Source organism: Salarias fasciatus, chromosome 12 (genome assembly GCF_902148845.1).
Source record: "Salarias fasciatus chromosome 12, fSalaFa1.1, whole genome shotgun sequence".
NCBI classification, from domain to species: Eukaryota; Metazoa; Chordata; class Actinopteri; order Blenniiformes; family Blenniidae; genus Salarias; species Salarias fasciatus.
In genome coordinates this window covers 19225560-19242732 of record NC_043756.1, presented here as the reverse complement: position 1 = coordinate 19242732, position 17173 = coordinate 19225560, and the positions used below count along the sequence as shown (strand labels likewise).

The 17173-nt window shown below is 43.3% G+C and overlaps 4 protein-coding genes across 4 annotated transcripts; 3 read left to right on the top strand and 1 right to left on the bottom strand.

The window, feature by feature from the left end:
* The first annotated feature begins 549 nt into the window (after positions 1 to 549).
* Positions 550 to 3019, top strand: LOC115397977 (betaine--homocysteine S-methyltransferase 1-like). Its single transcript, XM_030104545.1, has 8 exons — positions 550 to 667; positions 1015 to 1147; positions 1229 to 1341; positions 1540 to 1731; positions 1820 to 1967; positions 2052 to 2234; positions 2325 to 2553; positions 2662 to 3019. The coding sequence occupies exons 1-8, from the start codon at positions 650 to 652 to the stop codon at positions 2849 to 2851; spliced, it is 1206 nt and encodes a 401-aa protein (XP_029960405.1). The 5' UTR covers positions 550 to 649; the 3' UTR covers positions 2852 to 3019.
* Positions 3020 to 3397: 378 nt separating this feature from the next.
* On the top strand, positions 3398 to 7057 carry LOC115398050 (betaine--homocysteine S-methyltransferase 1-like). Its single transcript, XM_030104674.1, has 8 exons — positions 3398 to 3496; positions 4507 to 4639; positions 4768 to 4880; positions 5064 to 5255; positions 5375 to 5522; positions 5875 to 6057; positions 6231 to 6459; positions 6598 to 7057. The coding sequence occupies exons 1-8, from the start codon at positions 3479 to 3481 to the stop codon at positions 6773 to 6775; spliced, it is 1194 nt and encodes a 397-aa protein (XP_029960534.1). The 5' UTR covers positions 3398 to 3478; the 3' UTR covers positions 6776 to 7057.
* Positions 7058 to 9367: 2310 nt separating this feature from the next.
* Positions 9368 to 13459, top strand: kgd4 (alpha-ketoglutarate dehydrogenase subunit 4). Its single transcript, XM_030104737.1, has 5 exons — positions 9368 to 9696; positions 9838 to 10066; positions 12194 to 12257; positions 12378 to 12589; positions 12684 to 13459. The coding sequence occupies exons 2-5, from the start codon at positions 10013 to 10015 to the stop codon at positions 12699 to 12701; spliced, it is 348 nt and encodes a 115-aa protein (XP_029960597.1). The 5' UTR covers positions 9368 to 9696; positions 9838 to 10012; the 3' UTR covers positions 12702 to 13459.
* On the bottom strand, positions 13269 to 16059 carry pdxp (pyridoxal (pyridoxine, vitamin B6) phosphatase). Its single transcript, XM_030104736.1, has 2 exons — positions 15268 to 16059; positions 13269 to 14406 (listed from the first exon to the last, which is right to left on the bottom strand). Exons 1-2 carry the CDS (start codon positions 15863 to 15865, stop codon positions 14060 to 14062), a joined length of 945 nt encoding a protein of 314 aa, XP_029960596.1. The 5' UTR covers positions 15866 to 16059; the 3' UTR covers positions 13269 to 14059.
* Positions 16060 to 17173: the final 1114 nt, after the last annotated feature.

Sequence of the window (17173 nt, the reverse complement as noted above, 5' to 3'; positions counted from 1 at the left end):
TTCACATGAGAAAAAAATGTTTGTGTTACACAATCCTGCGTCATGACCTCAGATTTTTCCAAGTGGTTTCAGCTGAGTGTTAAGAAAGTCCACAACCTGGACCCCTTTAAGGTTTTAATGAGGTGAGGAGTTTGGACGTGAATATCAAAGCTCAGAGTAACGTCGAGACGAACACTGGCTAAAGAAGAATGAGAACTGTAAACTCCAGAGGTTATATAATAAAAGCGGCCTGTTGAACAAACCGAGCGGCCTGAATTTATGCGTTACAACTCAACTCTGACCTACAAATTTCCAAAAACACTTCATGGCGAATGACTTGAGAGTAGGTTAATGCTAAGCGAGTGCTATTCTCAGCTGGGTAGCATAATCATTGCTCAGACACATCTTCATACCAGACCCCTTCCCGGGTTTTACCTCAGGTGACTATTCAACCCATGCCATCTTCATTGATCTGTGAGACAGACCGCATTGCACAATATCCAAACAGACATGTGGAAATTACACACGAACCTGGCAGCAAAATGAAATCCTCCCATCACGGTAGAGTGCTATAAAACTGTGGATGAGCAGCTCTCTTCACTCTTTGGGTCACTGAAGGGGTGCGCTGTTACAAAGTGCTTCTTGCTGCAACTGAAACGGGATAGAAGAGATGGCACCGACCAAGAAGGTAAAATAATCTCCGTTCGTGCAGTAACAGTGGACAGAGATTTGGTTGATGAAAGCTTAAAGATCATGCAACTTTATGCCATATTTGCATCGTATGTTATTAAACTGTTGCAAAGAAAATACTGTCAGTGCAGGTTTTGGGTTTTCATGCACGTCATTTGTTATTTCACATACAGACATTTGCCCAGTTTAGATTACCTTTCTCTGCTTTATTAATTCACCTCTGCAAAATCAACGTTTGTCTGTGTGAAGACGCTTTCCGAGATATAGAATAACCTACAACAGAGCCAAAGGCTTTTAAATTTAGCATGGATCAAGGGTTAAGTGTGGATTTGTCTGCTCTCAAAGGGTATCCTTGAACGCCTGAGTGCCGGCGAAGTTGTGATTGGTGATGGAGGCTTTGTGTTCGCTCTGGAGAAGAGAGGCTACGTGAAGGCAGGACCGTGGACTCCCGAGGCTGCAGTCACACATCCTGAGGCTGGTAAGGTTGCCAGAGTCATAGATAGTCAATGCACAAGCTCATGATGTTCAAGACTTAACAAGACAACAATGTTTTCTAAAGTGCGACAGCTGCACAGGGAGTTCCTGAGAGCTGGAGCTAATGTCATGCAGACTTTTACATTCTACGCCAGTGATGACAAGCTGGAAAACAGGGGTCAGTCACTGAAAATTACTGTGAGTACCCAACGCACCTCACTTCCGGCATGAACAAAAATGCAGGATTGGCAAACTGCAAATGTGTTCTCATTTGCTGTATTTTACCAATAATTTCATCCCCGTCCTTCTGTTGTTTAAATGCTAACAGCACCCAAATCTCAATTTTCAGGTAATATTCAGGTAAAACTCTCATCCTATTTTTTGTTTTGTTTACAGGGAAGTAAGATCAATGAGGCCGCCTGTGATCTGGCCCGTGAGGTCGCCAATGAGGGCGACGCTCTGGTCGCTGGAGGAGTGTCCCAGACTCCATCCTACCTGAGCTGCAAGAGCGAGACAGAGGTGAAGGCCATCTTCAAGAAGCAGCTGGACGTGTTCATCAAGAAGAACGTGGATTTCATGATTGCTGAGGTGGTTAAAAGTATTTTGATCTCAGAAAGCTGCACGAGTCATGTCAAAAAGGCCTGAGAGGTGACTGAGACGTCTCCTGTCGCTGCAGTACTTTGAGCATGTTGAGGAGGCCGAGTGGGCCGTGCAGGTCCTGAAGACCAGTGGGAAGCCTGTCGCAGCCTCCATGTGCATTGGGCCAGAGGGAGACATGCACGGCATCTCACCTCAAGAGTGTGCGGTCAGGCTGGTGAAGGCTGGTAAGAGATATTCCACAGTGTAGCTTGTTCTTTAGACTTTAGTTTTTGCAATCGCAGTAACATTGAAATCCCCATTTTGCCCAGGTGCCCAGATTGTGGGAGTGAACTGCCACTTTGACCCAATGACCTGCGTCAAAGCTGTGAAGATGATGAAGGAAGGAGTGGAGAAGGCCGGGCTGAAGGCTCACTACATGGTGCAGCCTCTGGCGTACCACACTCCTGACTGCAACTGTCAGGGATTCATCGACCTGCCAGAGTTCCCCTTTGGTAATATTCAATGAGCCTGTTATAAAATTAGAAACAAATGAATGATTTGGCAGCTTTTTGCATTCGTCCTCTTCTTTCTGTTGCTCTCAGCTCTGGAACCCAGGATCCTGACCCGCTGGGACATGCACAAGTATGCCAGGGAGGCCTACAAAGTTGGCATTCGGTTCATTGGCGGCTGCTGTGGGTTTGAGCCTTATCACATCAGGGCTGTGGCTGAGGAGCTGGCCCCTGAGAGGGGAATCATGCCCCCTGGGTCAGAGAAACATGGAATGTGGGGTATTGGTCTGGAGATGCACACCAAGCCTTGGGTCAGAGCCAGGTAAACCATTAACAACTATTAAAAAGCTAACAGTTATAGATTTCAAACTTCTAATGGCGTAGCTCTTCGACTGTTTCATCATGTTATCCATCTTGCTGTTCTCTTTAGAGCTCGTCGTGATTACTGGGAGAACATCAGGCCAGCATCTGGCCGTCCAGACTGTCCTTCCCTGTCCAAACCAGAGGGCTGGGGTGTCACTAAGGGCCACGCAGATCTGCTGCAGCACAAAGAAGCCACCACCACACAGGAGATGAAGCACGTGCTGGACATGCAGAAGAAAGCCAAGACCGCTGCATGAGCACGAGAAAGCAAGAAAACGAACCCACCTGCACCTTCGGCAAGAGAGGGATGCGGTGGTGAAGCACTATCCCAGTTCAGTTTGGAGTTAAAAAGTACTTGTAACAGCAATGCTCTAATTTGTGGAGTATTTGAAAGCAAACCCCAAAACAATAAAACCTGAATTTGTAATTTCAGTTTCACAAAAGTGTGTTGTCATTGTGGTGATACTTGACTTGTGAAACAAACACAAACCACTGAAAACGTTGATATCCTTTATCGATATTCAACACATTTTATAATTACAATGTGTGAGATATGACACTGGGTTAGATAAAGTTAGAGCTCATTGATATCTCTCCTCTGGGTCAATAAACCAGAAGCCCATAAACTGACAAACACACCAAGCACTGTAAATATTCCGGCCCAAACTAGTATCACACACTCACAATACTCCCATTCAGAGGATGGGGAGAGGGGAAGGAGTAAACATCGTAGTTGTGTAACTCATTCCTTGCCAATCAGAGCAGCTCTCACCAAGACCCCTCCCCTCCTTCAGGGAGATTTATTGTAGCCCTCAGCTTCAATCTAATGTCACTTCCACTTCCCCAAACTCTGAGCTGTCAGGGGTCCACACAGCTGAAGGATTATGGCACCAGGAAAGAAGGTAAGTGTGGAGTTTCATCTGAGCTTTCACTACTGTTCTGCAGAATATTATTGCAAGTAATGACTTGGTTCTTGGACGAAAAAACAGAAATAATGTGTTTAATCAAACATATTTTGTAAATTATCCCTAATTACAAACAATTACTTAGGAGGTTTAGAAAATTACTGATACATGCAACATTTGTCTGAGATTTCTTCTCCCATCCTATGATGCATGAGGGGAAGAGTGGGACACTGCATATTTATTATAGGGTTGTTTTCAGGAGGTGGGAATCCTGGGTTGGGGGTTGCAGTGTTACTATTGCAGCTGCTGTGAATCTGGCATGTCAGGTCACATTTCCCTGACCACTGAGGCTCCCCACTTTTACTGGAGATTAAAAAAAGAGTTGAGGTGGTCTGATATAGTTACTGCTCATCAATTTCACATATTAAAAAAAAAAAAATTTGTTTAATTTAAAACTTACAAAATCAGTCCACATTCTCCTTTGTTAACAATAGATAACTGAGTGGGCATCTGCTATTATATAGAAGAAATAACTTTCCTTTGATCGCTGATTTTCAACATGATATAATAAAAAGAAAGATCTAAAGCGGGTCAGTGTTTATATCCTGTGCCACAGTAAAAACTTATTTGCAACAATAACTGTCATTCAAATTTAATGCGAACTGGATTTGCACTTGTCTAATCTGTAATAACAGAGTCATAAAAAATGAAAGTTTCACACGGCTTCAAACAGGTCGAAACAAAGGTGGGAGTGGTTCAGCTGTTATCAGGGCAGCTGCTAACAGACATGCTGCTCTCATGCTGGCTCATGGTCGTTGTAAGAGGGACAGATAAGGCACTGGTTTCATGTACAGGACACTTAATACTAAACTGACATACATTTGTGGCAACTTAGCTTTTTGCTCAGTTTGAAGCAGAAACCTTCAAAGCAATAGTCGCCCACAGAGCTTGGAAGCTTCAGTGATCCAGTAAGACTGTGCCCTCACATTTCTGATCCATCATTCCAGGGAATCTTGGCGCGTCTTGACGCCGGAGAGATTGTGATTGGCGATGGAGGCTTCGTATTCGCACTGGAGAAGAGAGGGTATGTTAAGGCTGGACCCTGGACCCCTGAAGCTGCTGCACAGTACCCTGAAGCAGGTAGAGACCAACTCTCATACTTTATTTTCCATTTTTCATGGAGGTTTTCCCTATATATTCCCTTTACAAACAGTGTCCATCTATACGGTGTGTTTGCTCTCTGATGTAATCTGCTTGATAACTTCCAGTGCGACAGCTGCACAGGGAGTTCCTGAGGGCCGGGTCCAACGTCATGCAGACCTTCACCTTCTACGCCAGTGATGACAAGCTGGAGAACAGAGGCAACAAACAAAGCTTCACTGTAAGTTAGATGGCATGTCACATCAACTCCAAAAGAATGAGGATAACATTCTGCAAGTTAAGAGAGGAACAAAGTGAACACACCGCTAACACTCAATATCAATCTATCACTTTTTCTGAAACATGTAGATATATATTTTGTTTGCTATTTGTGTTGAGAGAGCTTATTTCTTCTCACCTTCAGGGAGCTCAGATCAACGAGGCCGCCTGTGATCTGGCCCGTGAGGTCGCCAACGAGGGCGACGCTCTGGTCGCTGGAGGAGTGTCCCAGACTCCATCCTACCTGAGCTGCAAGAGCGAGACAGAGGTGAAGGCCATCTTCAAGAAGCAGCTGGACGTGTTCATCAAGAAGGACGTGGACTTCCTCATTGCTGAGGTAAAAAAACAAAACAAAAACAAAAAAACACAAAGCGAATTTATCATTCCTAACATTTTCTTGGCAGTTTTTGTAGTGTTGCGTTATCCTCACCTGAAGCCAATGTTTCTGTCCTGCAGTACTTTGAGCATGTTGAAGAGGCTGTGTGGGCTGTGGAGGTGCTGAGGGAGACAGGGAAGCCCGTGGCTGCTTGTCTGTGTATCGGGCCAGAGGGAGACATGCACGGAGTCTCAGCTGCAGAGTGTGCGGTCAGGCTGGTTAAAGCTGGTGGGTACTTCGTTGCGTGAAATATTGAAAGTGACATAGGAGCATAACTTTGGTTTGTCTCACACAAAAAGAGAAAGTCAAGATTTTTTTATACGTCTACATAAAAAATACATTTTTTACTTCAGGTGTCTCCTATAGATCTCATATAACTTTGCAGTATTGTGAGCAGAGCTTTTTCAAAGGATCTCAAGTGTGCTGTTTTTCTGTGAATACTTCACTGAAATCAGTCAACATTTTTTTCAGCAACTTTTACTGAACTGTTCAACTTGACAACCCACATTGACACTTTTATGATTTCATGATCTCAAAACCACAACTCCAAACAATGTTGTTGTCCCCTTCTTATTTTTAGGTGCCCAGATTGTGGGAGTGAACTGCCACTTTGACCCAATGACTTGCGTCAAAGCTGTGAAGATGATGAAGGAAGGAGTGGAGAAGGCCGGGCTGAAGGCTCACTACATGGTGCAGCCTCTGGCATACCACACTCCTGACTGCAACTGTCAGGGATTCATCGATCTGCCAGAGTTCCCCTTTGGTAATAACATATTTCATGTTCTATTTTGCAAATCAATACTCATGCATGGAGTACTGTCTGAAAATAGGTTTTATGACATGCACATGCACCCTCTGCTGGTACAACACATTGTATTGCAGCACATGGTCACCACAAGCAACTAGTCTGCAATTATACCCTGATTCTGTTGCCAGGTCTGGAGCCCAGGATCCTGACCCGCTGGGATATGCACAAGTATGCCAGAGAGGCCTACAATGCCGGCATTCTCTTCATTGGTGGCTGCTGTGGCTTTGAGCCTTATCACATCAGGGCTGTGGCTGAGGAGCTGGCCCCTGAGAGGGGCTTCCTCCCTGCCGCATCAGAGAAGCATGGCAGCTGGGGAGCTGGTCTGGAGATGCACACCAAGCCCTGGGTCAGAGCCAGGTCAGTGATAAAAAAAAAATCTGTTAATTTCTCACTAAATACCATGAGTATGCACCAAGTCTTAATTGAAAAATACAGGCTATAAGTGCAAGATCACAAGAATTACTTTTGAAAGTCTATCTGTCTTTTTTCTTTTAGAGCCCGTCGTGCTTACTGGGAGAATCTGCGTCCAGCCTCTGGTCGCCCCCAGTGCCCCTCCATGTCTCACCCTGACAGCTGGGGTGTTACCAAGGGAGACTCTGCCCTCCTGCAGCAGAAAGAAGCCACCACTCAGGACCAACTCAAACAGCTGTTCGACAGGTCAACGAACCACTAAGTCAATCCGTCACCCTCAGACCGGGTAACAGACAGGGAGTCAAACTGCTGTACTGTAGAGCCACTGAAGCACGGTGGCCCACTTGATCTGTATACGGTGCTGTAATAGCAAGCATAATGTGTAAAAGGCTGAAACTGCTTGAGAATGAGGCTGTTTTGTAAAGCAGAAGCCACACTGTCTTAAGATAATAAGTTAGTCAATGTTAAGGCTGGGACCTGTTTTTGTTTTATGTTTCCATGACCCTGGACCAGTTTGTTTAATAAAACATAAGCTGATAAAATGTGAATTGGTTTTTGTCATTGTTGTGTCATGCTGTGAACCATATGCTACGGGAGGGTAATTGTGCTCGTACTGCCTCTTTCTGTTTATTACGGTAGTTCATATGCATGCAAGCATGCATCACAAACCTGTGCCAATGAAATTGCATATATAGTACGCATAAACACTGCACAGTTGATATAAAGCAAAGCCATCAATGTACAACAGTGGAAACATTTAAAATTATATCGGCAATAGTTTCTGAAAAATAAAGGCTTTACAATAAGCTATAAAATACAAAAAAAAAAATAAAATACACACATGCTTTTATAAATAAATACAAAAGACCTATCCATCTCTCTACCTGTCTTCTAGATTTATCCAGCTTAGGCTCATGAATATTCAATCCAACATAGTGACTGGAAGTGCGTGATGTCTGATAAAACTCTTCATTGTTTTTACTGTAGCTCTCAGGGGTGTTTCTAGACCTCCTGGGGGCCCGAGGCAAGAGGGACTATGGGACCTCTCAGGCCCAGAATTATGATGATTGAAGTCCAGGATGAAGGATCAGCAAAGAAATACTTTAATTAATAATGGTGAAAATTTTGTCATAATCCGTGCCATAGTTTGGAAGTTATGTTGTTAACAGACAGGCAGACAGACGGACAGACAGACAAACCATGACGATTACATTACCTCCGCTGGCAGAGGTAAATATGTGCTCCAAGTCAGCCCCATGCAAACACGCAGGGCTCTTAAGTCTCACGCACTGAGCGTGACAGCCACGCTTTTTTTTCACGCACTCATGCCACACATTTTATTTCACACACTGAAGAAAAAAAATACGGGTAAATTTGTCTTGTGCGTTGCTGGTATGGAACCGGGAGGAATCAAACACATTTGCAAGCCTCTCACTTACCTGTCAATCAAAAAAGAAAAGGGGCAAGGGGGGTGCAATCACCCATCATCATCCATCATCCATTCAGCTCTGTGAAACTCCTGTGTATATTATTTGTGTTTCTCACATTTTTCTATTATATTGTACATATGTGCCTGTCTTAAAAGTATATTTAAATTATATTTAATTTATATCTGTTACTGTATATGTGTTGTTTATTTAATGTATTTGTCTTAGATGTATATGTGAATTATATTTAATTCATATCTGTTAGTTTATATCTGTTATTTATTATCTGGCTTAAATTTATATTTAAATTATATTTAATTATGTCAGTTAGCTTACATCTGTTATTTAATTATATCTATCCTAAATTTATATTTGAATTATATTATATTTTTCTATGTATGGTTGGGCTTTGTAAATTTCACATTTCACATTTCTATTCCATTTATATTTCTTTTCTCTGTGCTGCTGGAACACTGCATTTTCCCCCTGTGGGACAAATCAAGGACTTTCAATCAATTCAAATCAGTCTAAATTATTCAAATGTCGCTGTGTAAAACCATGAGACAAGGCACCAATCAAATTTGATTTGTAACTGTAGATAACATTTCTACATTTGCAAAAGAATAATGAAACACAATAGATGTATAAAAATAAATATCTACTTCCATTTAAAAGCTGACTTTGAATGATCAGGACTCTATGGCTGTAGCTCTGTCATGTCACGTGACTCACTTTTCACCAATATGCTTCCTTCTTTCTGTATGAAAATGTCATTTAGAACTTTCCTGACTGAGGAGTTTGCAACAATGTATCGTTTTAAGTGACGTCATCATCTAACTTGACCTAGATATGCAAATGAGCCTCTATACAAATTCGAACAACACCAAACGCAATAAAGTGCATCATATTTAATTTAATTATTAAGCATTTAATGTAAATAATAACATTATTTCACAAGATCAGGTTGAGACATGTGTTGAGGAAAGATAATGGGTGTAGTATACAAAGGATGTTGGAGATGGAGCCAACAGGTAATCATTGGATGTACTGAAGGAGGAACTCCTGGGAGATGGGTGGTGATAGATAGATAGATCGATAGATAGATAGATAGATAGATATAGATAGATAGATAGAGGAAGCTTATGAGAAAATGCTAGTAGTTCATTACATAAGTAAACTTTTTCAGGATAATGTATTATTGTTGTGTATAGTACTGTACTTAAGTATGTCTAATTTGGTGTATAGTTGGATCATTACATTATTTGTAACTGTAATTTCACAGTCCATATTAAAATGGAAGAGGTGGCTCTTGTCATCACGTTAACTGAGGTGCGTTTTGAAGGCTTTCCACTGGTGACATATCTTCACTTATAGACGATCTCTGCTGCTTTACGCGGTGGTTTTGATTGGACGCGCTCAGACCACGTGACCAGGTTATCCTTTTCTGTCCCTGTTTTTCGAGGCGGAGTGAAATTAAAGATAGGTGTAATATTTGTCATTGCCTCACTGTGAGGCCTCGTATTAGCTTTATCTGTCATTAGAAAGGCACCAGCCTCTCTGCTTACATGCTTCAAGGGGCTGAAAGGGACATTCAGAGACTCGCTGGACATCGGCTTGTGTTTGGTGGACTGTTATTTCCTGATATAGGGCTGCCAAGACGCTGTAGTATGCCCCGAACATTTGACCTAGAAGGACAAGTCACTGGCATTAAAGGCTGCTAGCTAAACTCTGCTGAGAGGAAGAGAGAGAGCCCAAGGTAAGCTAATCAGCAGCTTAAGATTGGAGTTATTTTTGTGTCATTTGCGATTTGTACTCACAATAAATGTCGTTATGAGTAACTTTTCTGCACTGGACTGAGCATCCATCCCAAAGTCATTGTAAAGCTCTGCTGATTTAGGCGGACTGTCTGTCACGTCTCCACCTGCTCCATCACCATAAAGCCGCATCCTGTGGACCGCAGAGTCTTATGGTATAGACCAGACTGCTGTGTCGAGACAGCAGCGCCCCCGTGTGGCCGGACCCCGCCGCTACAGCCCAAGCAGTCAACCCGGAACTGAACCCGTGAGGTCGTCATGGGGAGCAAAGTCAGCTCCAAAATGGCAGCTCCCACCGCCAGAGTGATCCAGGTAATCACAGATCCTGCGATCTAACTGATAGATTTCTTAGATCTCTGATCACAGCACTTCGCGTTTTAATATGTCGCTTTCACTCCGCGTTGACTCAGAAACAGTCGCTAATGTGTTTCAACGATGTCAAGGTGACAAATATCCTTCTTACCCTTGTTAGTGTCCTTGTTAAAGCGTAAAACGCACAGTCTCGTGCTTTCAGCTTGTTGAATCTTTTAACAGAGTAAGTATTCAGGTTAAATTAAAGACTGATTGGTTTTTTTGAGCTGCTTTTGTCTCAGCTGCCGCCTGAAATGAAATGTCTGGAAGGCAAAGTTCACCTGAACTGAACTGTAGGAATGGAAACAATGAGTTGGGTGTTGCTGTCAACATATTGACAAGTCTGTTTTTTCAAAATGCTTTCACGTCTGCTAGTCTTTAAGAAACACGTAAATAGCCACATTTATTTTGGGTTATTCTAAAGTAATTGCTTGTTTGTGCTTCCTTTTGCTTTTGAGTGTTAGCTTAGGAAGCGCTCTGAAATTTCGCATTGTTTTTAAGCGCTTTTGGGTTATTTTATAGCTACTGATTCCAGTGTGTAGATAATGAATCCGTTATTTATTTAGCTTCGTCGATCGCGCTGCGCATTTTACCAATACCAATTAACATGCAATTACACAGCATAATACTCGCGCAATCTATCGATCTTGTGAATTTTGTAAATTTTACATAAATGGAATATTTCTTAACCCTAAGAACAGGTGTTGCTTCCGGGGTCAGTACTTTCTGACGGACCATTTTATGGTAGCCCCAAGGGGTCAACGCTAAAACGCAAATGCAACAACACAACAGCATAAAGTTAGGACACAACAGCAAAATACAACACAGTTGCAAAGCGTACAACTTAAGTGTGGAGCAGTTTGAAAAACAAGCTTTATTTCTAAATCCGATGGATTACTTTGATTACGGCAGAGTTTGATGAAATGTGTGTTGATCAATGATTGTGATTAATGCCATTATGGGTTTTAATAAATTACAATTGAATATATGTAACTTTCAAACAAAGAACAATTTTTTGCTTTAACATTCAACCATTCAAACTATTATTAATGCATCCAATTACAAAAATACGTGCACAGTGGTGAACATTTTGAAACTGTCTTCATTTCTGACACTGCATTGATGATGGTACTTACTGTTAAACTGTGTTAGTTTGTTGCACCAAAAACCTGCAGTATGAAAAACAATATTTTTTTTGGCCTATGATTCACACTTAGTGACAGTTTGTTTAATGAATTGGTGGCAAGAAACAGTGAAAGATCAGTTCATGAATGGACTCAAAGTCTATGCCACATTATCCAAATGAGGGTCCCAGACGTTGGTGCTGGAACTGATCCCTGCTGATACTGAGGGCAAAGGGCAGAGTGTAACCTAATCCGGTTGCGCAGACACAGGGTGTGCAGGGTGGAGACAGAGACATGTGCATATCTACGGACTAAGTCAAATTAAAAAAAAAGCAAGAAAGGAGAAACCTAATGTGTGTTGCAGTTACAGTGCTTCATGTGACAGTGAATAAATGTAACATGGGAATTTGGAGCTATTTAATATTAAAAAAGGTTGCAGGGCTGTAATGTGGGATTTTTCAGAAAAGATGCTCGTCTGTGGAGCCTGCATGCATGCACAGAGTAAAACAAGAAGAAGCCACATTGAATTAGATCTTTGTACTAAAGACAAGAGGCCAGAGGTAATCAGAGAGTTCAGAGGCTCTTTGTAGGATGATTGCTGGTGAGTGATCCAGATCCACAAGCTCTTTGGAAAGAGTTGAATGGGATTCCATAAGAGCAGATCAGTCAATTGATTAAATCTGAGGAAGGTGATTAAATCACCCCTATCTGGTATGCAGCGACAACAGATAGCGGTGATCTGATGGCTCTCAAGGTTTCCATTATTCCAGTGTGTTAGAGCAGGAAATCATGCAGGATTACGACCCCCCAATTCACCTCTGGACCAGATGTGTGGCCGGAGTGAGCACACATGGCACTCGCAGACCTAAACCCACATCTTGACTGTTTGCCAACAGCATCCTGTGCCATACAAGTATATTTATTCTTATTTTTATGATCTGACTCTGATCTTGTGTCTTAACAGGCTGTGCGGCCTCACGCGCCTCTGATCAAGTTTCCCAACAGACAAGGAGCCCCGAAGCCCAACGGTGAGTCTGAGAACACTTGTCACTTTGTAATTTCCCTCCCAGTTTAGTTTTTGGGAATATTTCTGAGGTTTGATCAACAACTTGAACTTGACTTAACTCATCGTTTCTGTCCTGCTGTAGCCCTGGAGGCATTGAAAACATTAGCAAACAGCCTTCCGCAACACAGCGCCATCAGTACACCTTCAGCTGCAGCAGCGGCGCCTTCGTTTTCAAGACCTCATGTACCTCTGACGCCGATCCCGGGCACTCCGGACACGCTGGCGTCTATTCAGCTCCTCCCGGCGAGGTACCGCAGGAGACCGCTGACGGCTGATGAGATGGACTACATCCAGGTGAGGGGTGAATAATTTCTAATAAGTTATGTCTAAAGCGGGTAACTTATTGGCGTATCTGATTCCTGTTTGTCTCTTCTGTTTCTGGTCACAGCGCGGTGGACCAGAGTGACGAGAAGCGACTCAAGTCACTGCAGCCAAAGTCCTGATCTGATGGAGATCAGCATGTGTCTTTAATTCTGTTCCTCCGCACAAGCAAACCTAATGCCACAAGACATGTAGAATAAAGTATTTACATGAATCCTTTTGAAATGTACATATGTTTATTTTTAGACGTTAAATCTGAAATGTATTGTTTGTCATAGAGGGATGTCTTCGTTGTGTCACGCTGGAAAGCTAAAGCTTCAGTTGTCCCATCTACAGTGCTGGCACATGAGATATTCTACATCCTTATTGAAATCACCACTTTATTTATAATTCTTTGAGGTTCACCTGCAGTACTTTCATGTTTAAGTCAAAGCAAGAGGCTCCGGCACATAGAAACCCTTTCCTTTTCATGTCTTTCACTGCAGTGAAGCGAACTGTTTTCGGGGGAGGTGATGAATATCAAGAGATGCAACATGAAACAGTGTTGCCTCGATGTAAACTGCTGGATTTAAATTAAAAGAATATTGCATTTTGATTGTGGTGTTCTTATGCTCAATGCAGAAACATAACAAGCAGACAACCAGGACATTTCCATTAGCAGGCAACTGATTAACAAGATTTTATTGAACTTCAGGTATTTCTCCTTGTCACCGTTGGTGGCATGCTCTATATTTCAAACATTAACAACATTGACACTTCACAACAGTGCAGTATGTGTTACTTGTTAACTACCTACTAGTTTGAGTAAGTTGAATATTGGCATGAGTAGTACAGAGATGAGAAAAAGGCCTGAAGTGAACGAATAATTCACCTGTCAGCAGATTGTCAGCTTAGTCTCTACGAGACCCGAGAGAAGCTCACACCAGTTTTAACTTTGCCCATTTGCTTCTGTCCTCTTGTGTTGATTGAGAAGTCACACCCAGGCATGTGCACTGGAGAAGAAAACTTTTGCTTCAATAGGTGCCTGTTTGCCTTTTGGCAAAAAAAAAAAAAAAAAAAAAAAAATTTTAACACATGAATTCAGATCAATTCATGGATTTAGAAAAATACCTCTGAATGGTCAAAATCTGAAGTGAAACGTCTATGGAGAAGAGTGCAGTATATTCATATGCTATAAATGCACCAACAAGGGACTGTCGATTCACAAATGGGCACAACACTAGAAGAAACACTGAGGTATGCAATGATTACTCTTGCTTAGTTTGGCGGAGAATAGTCGTCCTACGTGTGTCTCGGTCACAACATGAACTCTGTCGTTCAATCATTGTAGACAGCTACCTTTTTTTTTAATTCTTTTTTTGTTTGGCACAAACCAGACTGAACTTTGCACTTGAAACGTAGTCAAAGCAGTCAGTGCTCAGTACTGGAAAGCAAAGGAACTGATCAATTGCTCTGTTCATCCAGTTCCTCGAAGGCAGGTAGGAAATCGGCGATGGTGTCCACCACGTAGTCAGGCACCAGGCTGTGGTTGGTGGTCAGGTCACTATTCCTGTACTCCTGGGCTTCCTCGATCTGAGACACACCGGTGAGAGTGAGCATGGTGTCCAGGCCGCAGTTGGACCCGAACAGCATATCCGTCTCGAGGCGGTCCCCGACCATCAGGCACTGCGCGGGATCCACCCCGCTGAACTGACTGGAGATGCACTCGAACATGAAGCGGCTGGGCTTGCCGATCACAGTGGCTTTGCGGCCCGAGGACACCTCCAAGGCTGCAGTGAGAGAGCCGGAGCCTGTTGGGAGGTAAAGAGCAGATCAGCTTTTCTCCAGCCTCAACTGGAGGATCTGTCTACATCAGTGTGGGATGCTTTATACATACTGTTAAGTACTCCTCTTATTTTGCTACAGCTATCACAGTATATATTATAAAAATTATGATATTGAGGTTTTCCAGAAATCCACTAATCGTAATCACCTCTGACACAGCTTGAAAATCTATTTGGAGGGGCAGTGACAACTCATACCAGATCACCAAATGAGTTGCTCCATAGTGTTGAGCAAAGCATAACCTCACATCACCTCAGCCCTGAGAGACTTCACTGAGACTTTTTTTTCCCCCAGTTGACATGCAGCAGTTTCCCTTTTCTGTGCCATTTTGTAGACAGTAATCACTGCTAAAGCTCCAGCCACTCAGGTAGATTTTAAAGTGTTTGTGAAGCCATCCACAGTTCCCACACTTCACTTCAGTGCCATTAGCAGACAGCGGCAGGCCCGACGCCAGGTGGTATTTCTGAATTCAGCGCAGCAGCACAGCTTCTAGACTAAATGTAGTGTAACAAAGCTGCCATTTGGAGTCTGCTATGTGGGCATTCTGCATGGTGAGGTGCACAACAAAGCAAAGAGGATGGGGAGAATGGAATCCAGTAGGGGCCTTCAGCAGTCACAGATGGGGCCCCTTCCTGTGGCCCCTGTGTTCACCTGTACCTTTTGACTAAATAAAGAGCACAGGGGAGATGAGGCTAGAATTTTCACTGGGCTGGAGCACCTCAGCTGGTTTCATCTGCAAAACTTCCTCATGACAGCATCACGTGGTCTGCATTAAGGGGATGAAGGAAAACATTCAGAAACACACAAAGGGAGGATCTGATCTGTACCTGGCAGTATCCTCCCCCCTGACAGGGGGTGCCAGGGGTCGTTGTCGGTGGCCAGGAACAGGCACTCCGGGTCCTTCAGGTAGCACGACGCTTTGGCCAGTTTGAGAAAAGTCAGTTTGTCGTCGTGCCCCACCAGCACCGCCTTGACGTCCGGGGCCAGGGCGCAGTCGTAGATGGTGGCGTCCGGGTCGTCCGCCTCCTCCAGGCAGGGGATGCCCGCCTCCTGCAGCTCCCTGCGCAGCCCGTCGCAGCCGATGACGAACACCTGGCCGCGGACCTTGACCACGTCCCGCAGGTAGAGAGCCGAGCAGTAGGACGAGCTGAAGATCTGCTCCAGCATCACGTCGGTGAAGCCCAGCCGGTAGAACTTGCTCACATAATTCTCCCGCGGCCTGGTGCAGTTGTTGGTGACGAACACCACGTTTTTGCCCTGCCGGATGAGCGAGCTCACCACCTTGGCGGCCCCGGTGATCGCCTTCTCCCCGTGCCAGATGACCCCGTCGCAGTCGAAGAGGAAGAAGTCTTTCGCCTCCAGCAGACTCCGGATCTGCGGACCTCGGATTTTCTGGCAGCCTTTGAATCCAAAGGCGCCTGCCATTCCGGCGGATTCCTCGGTTTCTTCCGTGTTTCACGTGCTAGTGGCCTCCCATGTCGGAGCCCGGTGCATAACGCGGTGAAAGGCGGCGTTTAGAATGATTTTGAAGAGAAATGGATGTCGGTAAATCACATTGCCGAGTCCTTGGTTGCGGTTACATACACGGACAGCAGGCTACATAAACATTGACAGACAGCCGCGCCCCCATGTCAACGCCGTCCAATCAGAGCGCAGCATTCCAGCCAATCAGCATCGAGCATGTCAGACGCTTTTTAGAAGCAGAATCATCAAAAACAATGTGCACCCGCACAGATGATCACATTTTGTTTGTGTAAGTGAAAAAGTTAAGTAAAAATGAGATTAAACAAGATTCAGTAAAATGAACAATTACATCTGACTGACAGGAAAACTTTGTATCACAACAAACCTTTTTTTTCCATTATTAGACTAGAGCTTCCAATAAAGCAATAATATCTGCAAAGAGACTTCTACAGACCACAGAAATAAATAATCCTGTGTATGAATGACAAAGAAAAGTTGTCATTATTCACAATAGCACTTTTTTTTCCTGTGTTAGATATAAATGTGACTCATATTGTATTAAACAGACTCCTTTTAAAACTATCATCTTTCATTGGAAAATAATATTTTTGCGAGTAAAATTAGGTAATATTTACTGTATATTTTAAACACAGACTGCAGTATATGAAGCTTCACAGCTGCTTGTCAGATGACAGGAGTTTGGTGAAGCCCAGCAGGAATTCTGGAGTTCCTCAGGGCACAGTACTCTCCCTCCTCATGTTCTCCCTTTGCACGTCGGACAGAGTATTTGTCAGTCGTTTGTTTATTCCTCTTATGTTTTAAATACTAATGTGCTTTTTTTGTGGTAAATTCTTGTTGTTGTCATTGTTTTCCTGTTCATAACTCATATCACGTTTATATTAGGTACATTTAATATATAATAACGGAATATTTGAAAAAAGGTAATATTTTATTGTATAATTTTGCTTTGTCATGCATTTGTCCAGTATGGAGATGCTGTGACAAGTGAATTTGCCACGTGAGATGAATGAAATATTATAGGTGGCAGTTGAGTGGTTCAGATTTCTCTGACAGGTTATCACTGTAGGCTATAACCTAAAACTGCTCAGAATGTGGGAAGTATCTGCCACAAACTCAACAAAAGTCCTCGAGTCCACTACTACACCATGATGCAGTCCTGGTCGCACCTTTCAAGCCACTAGATGGCGCTCTAACGCATATTACCCCCAATGCATGCTGCATTTTCATGCAGTTAGAGGCTGCAGTCTT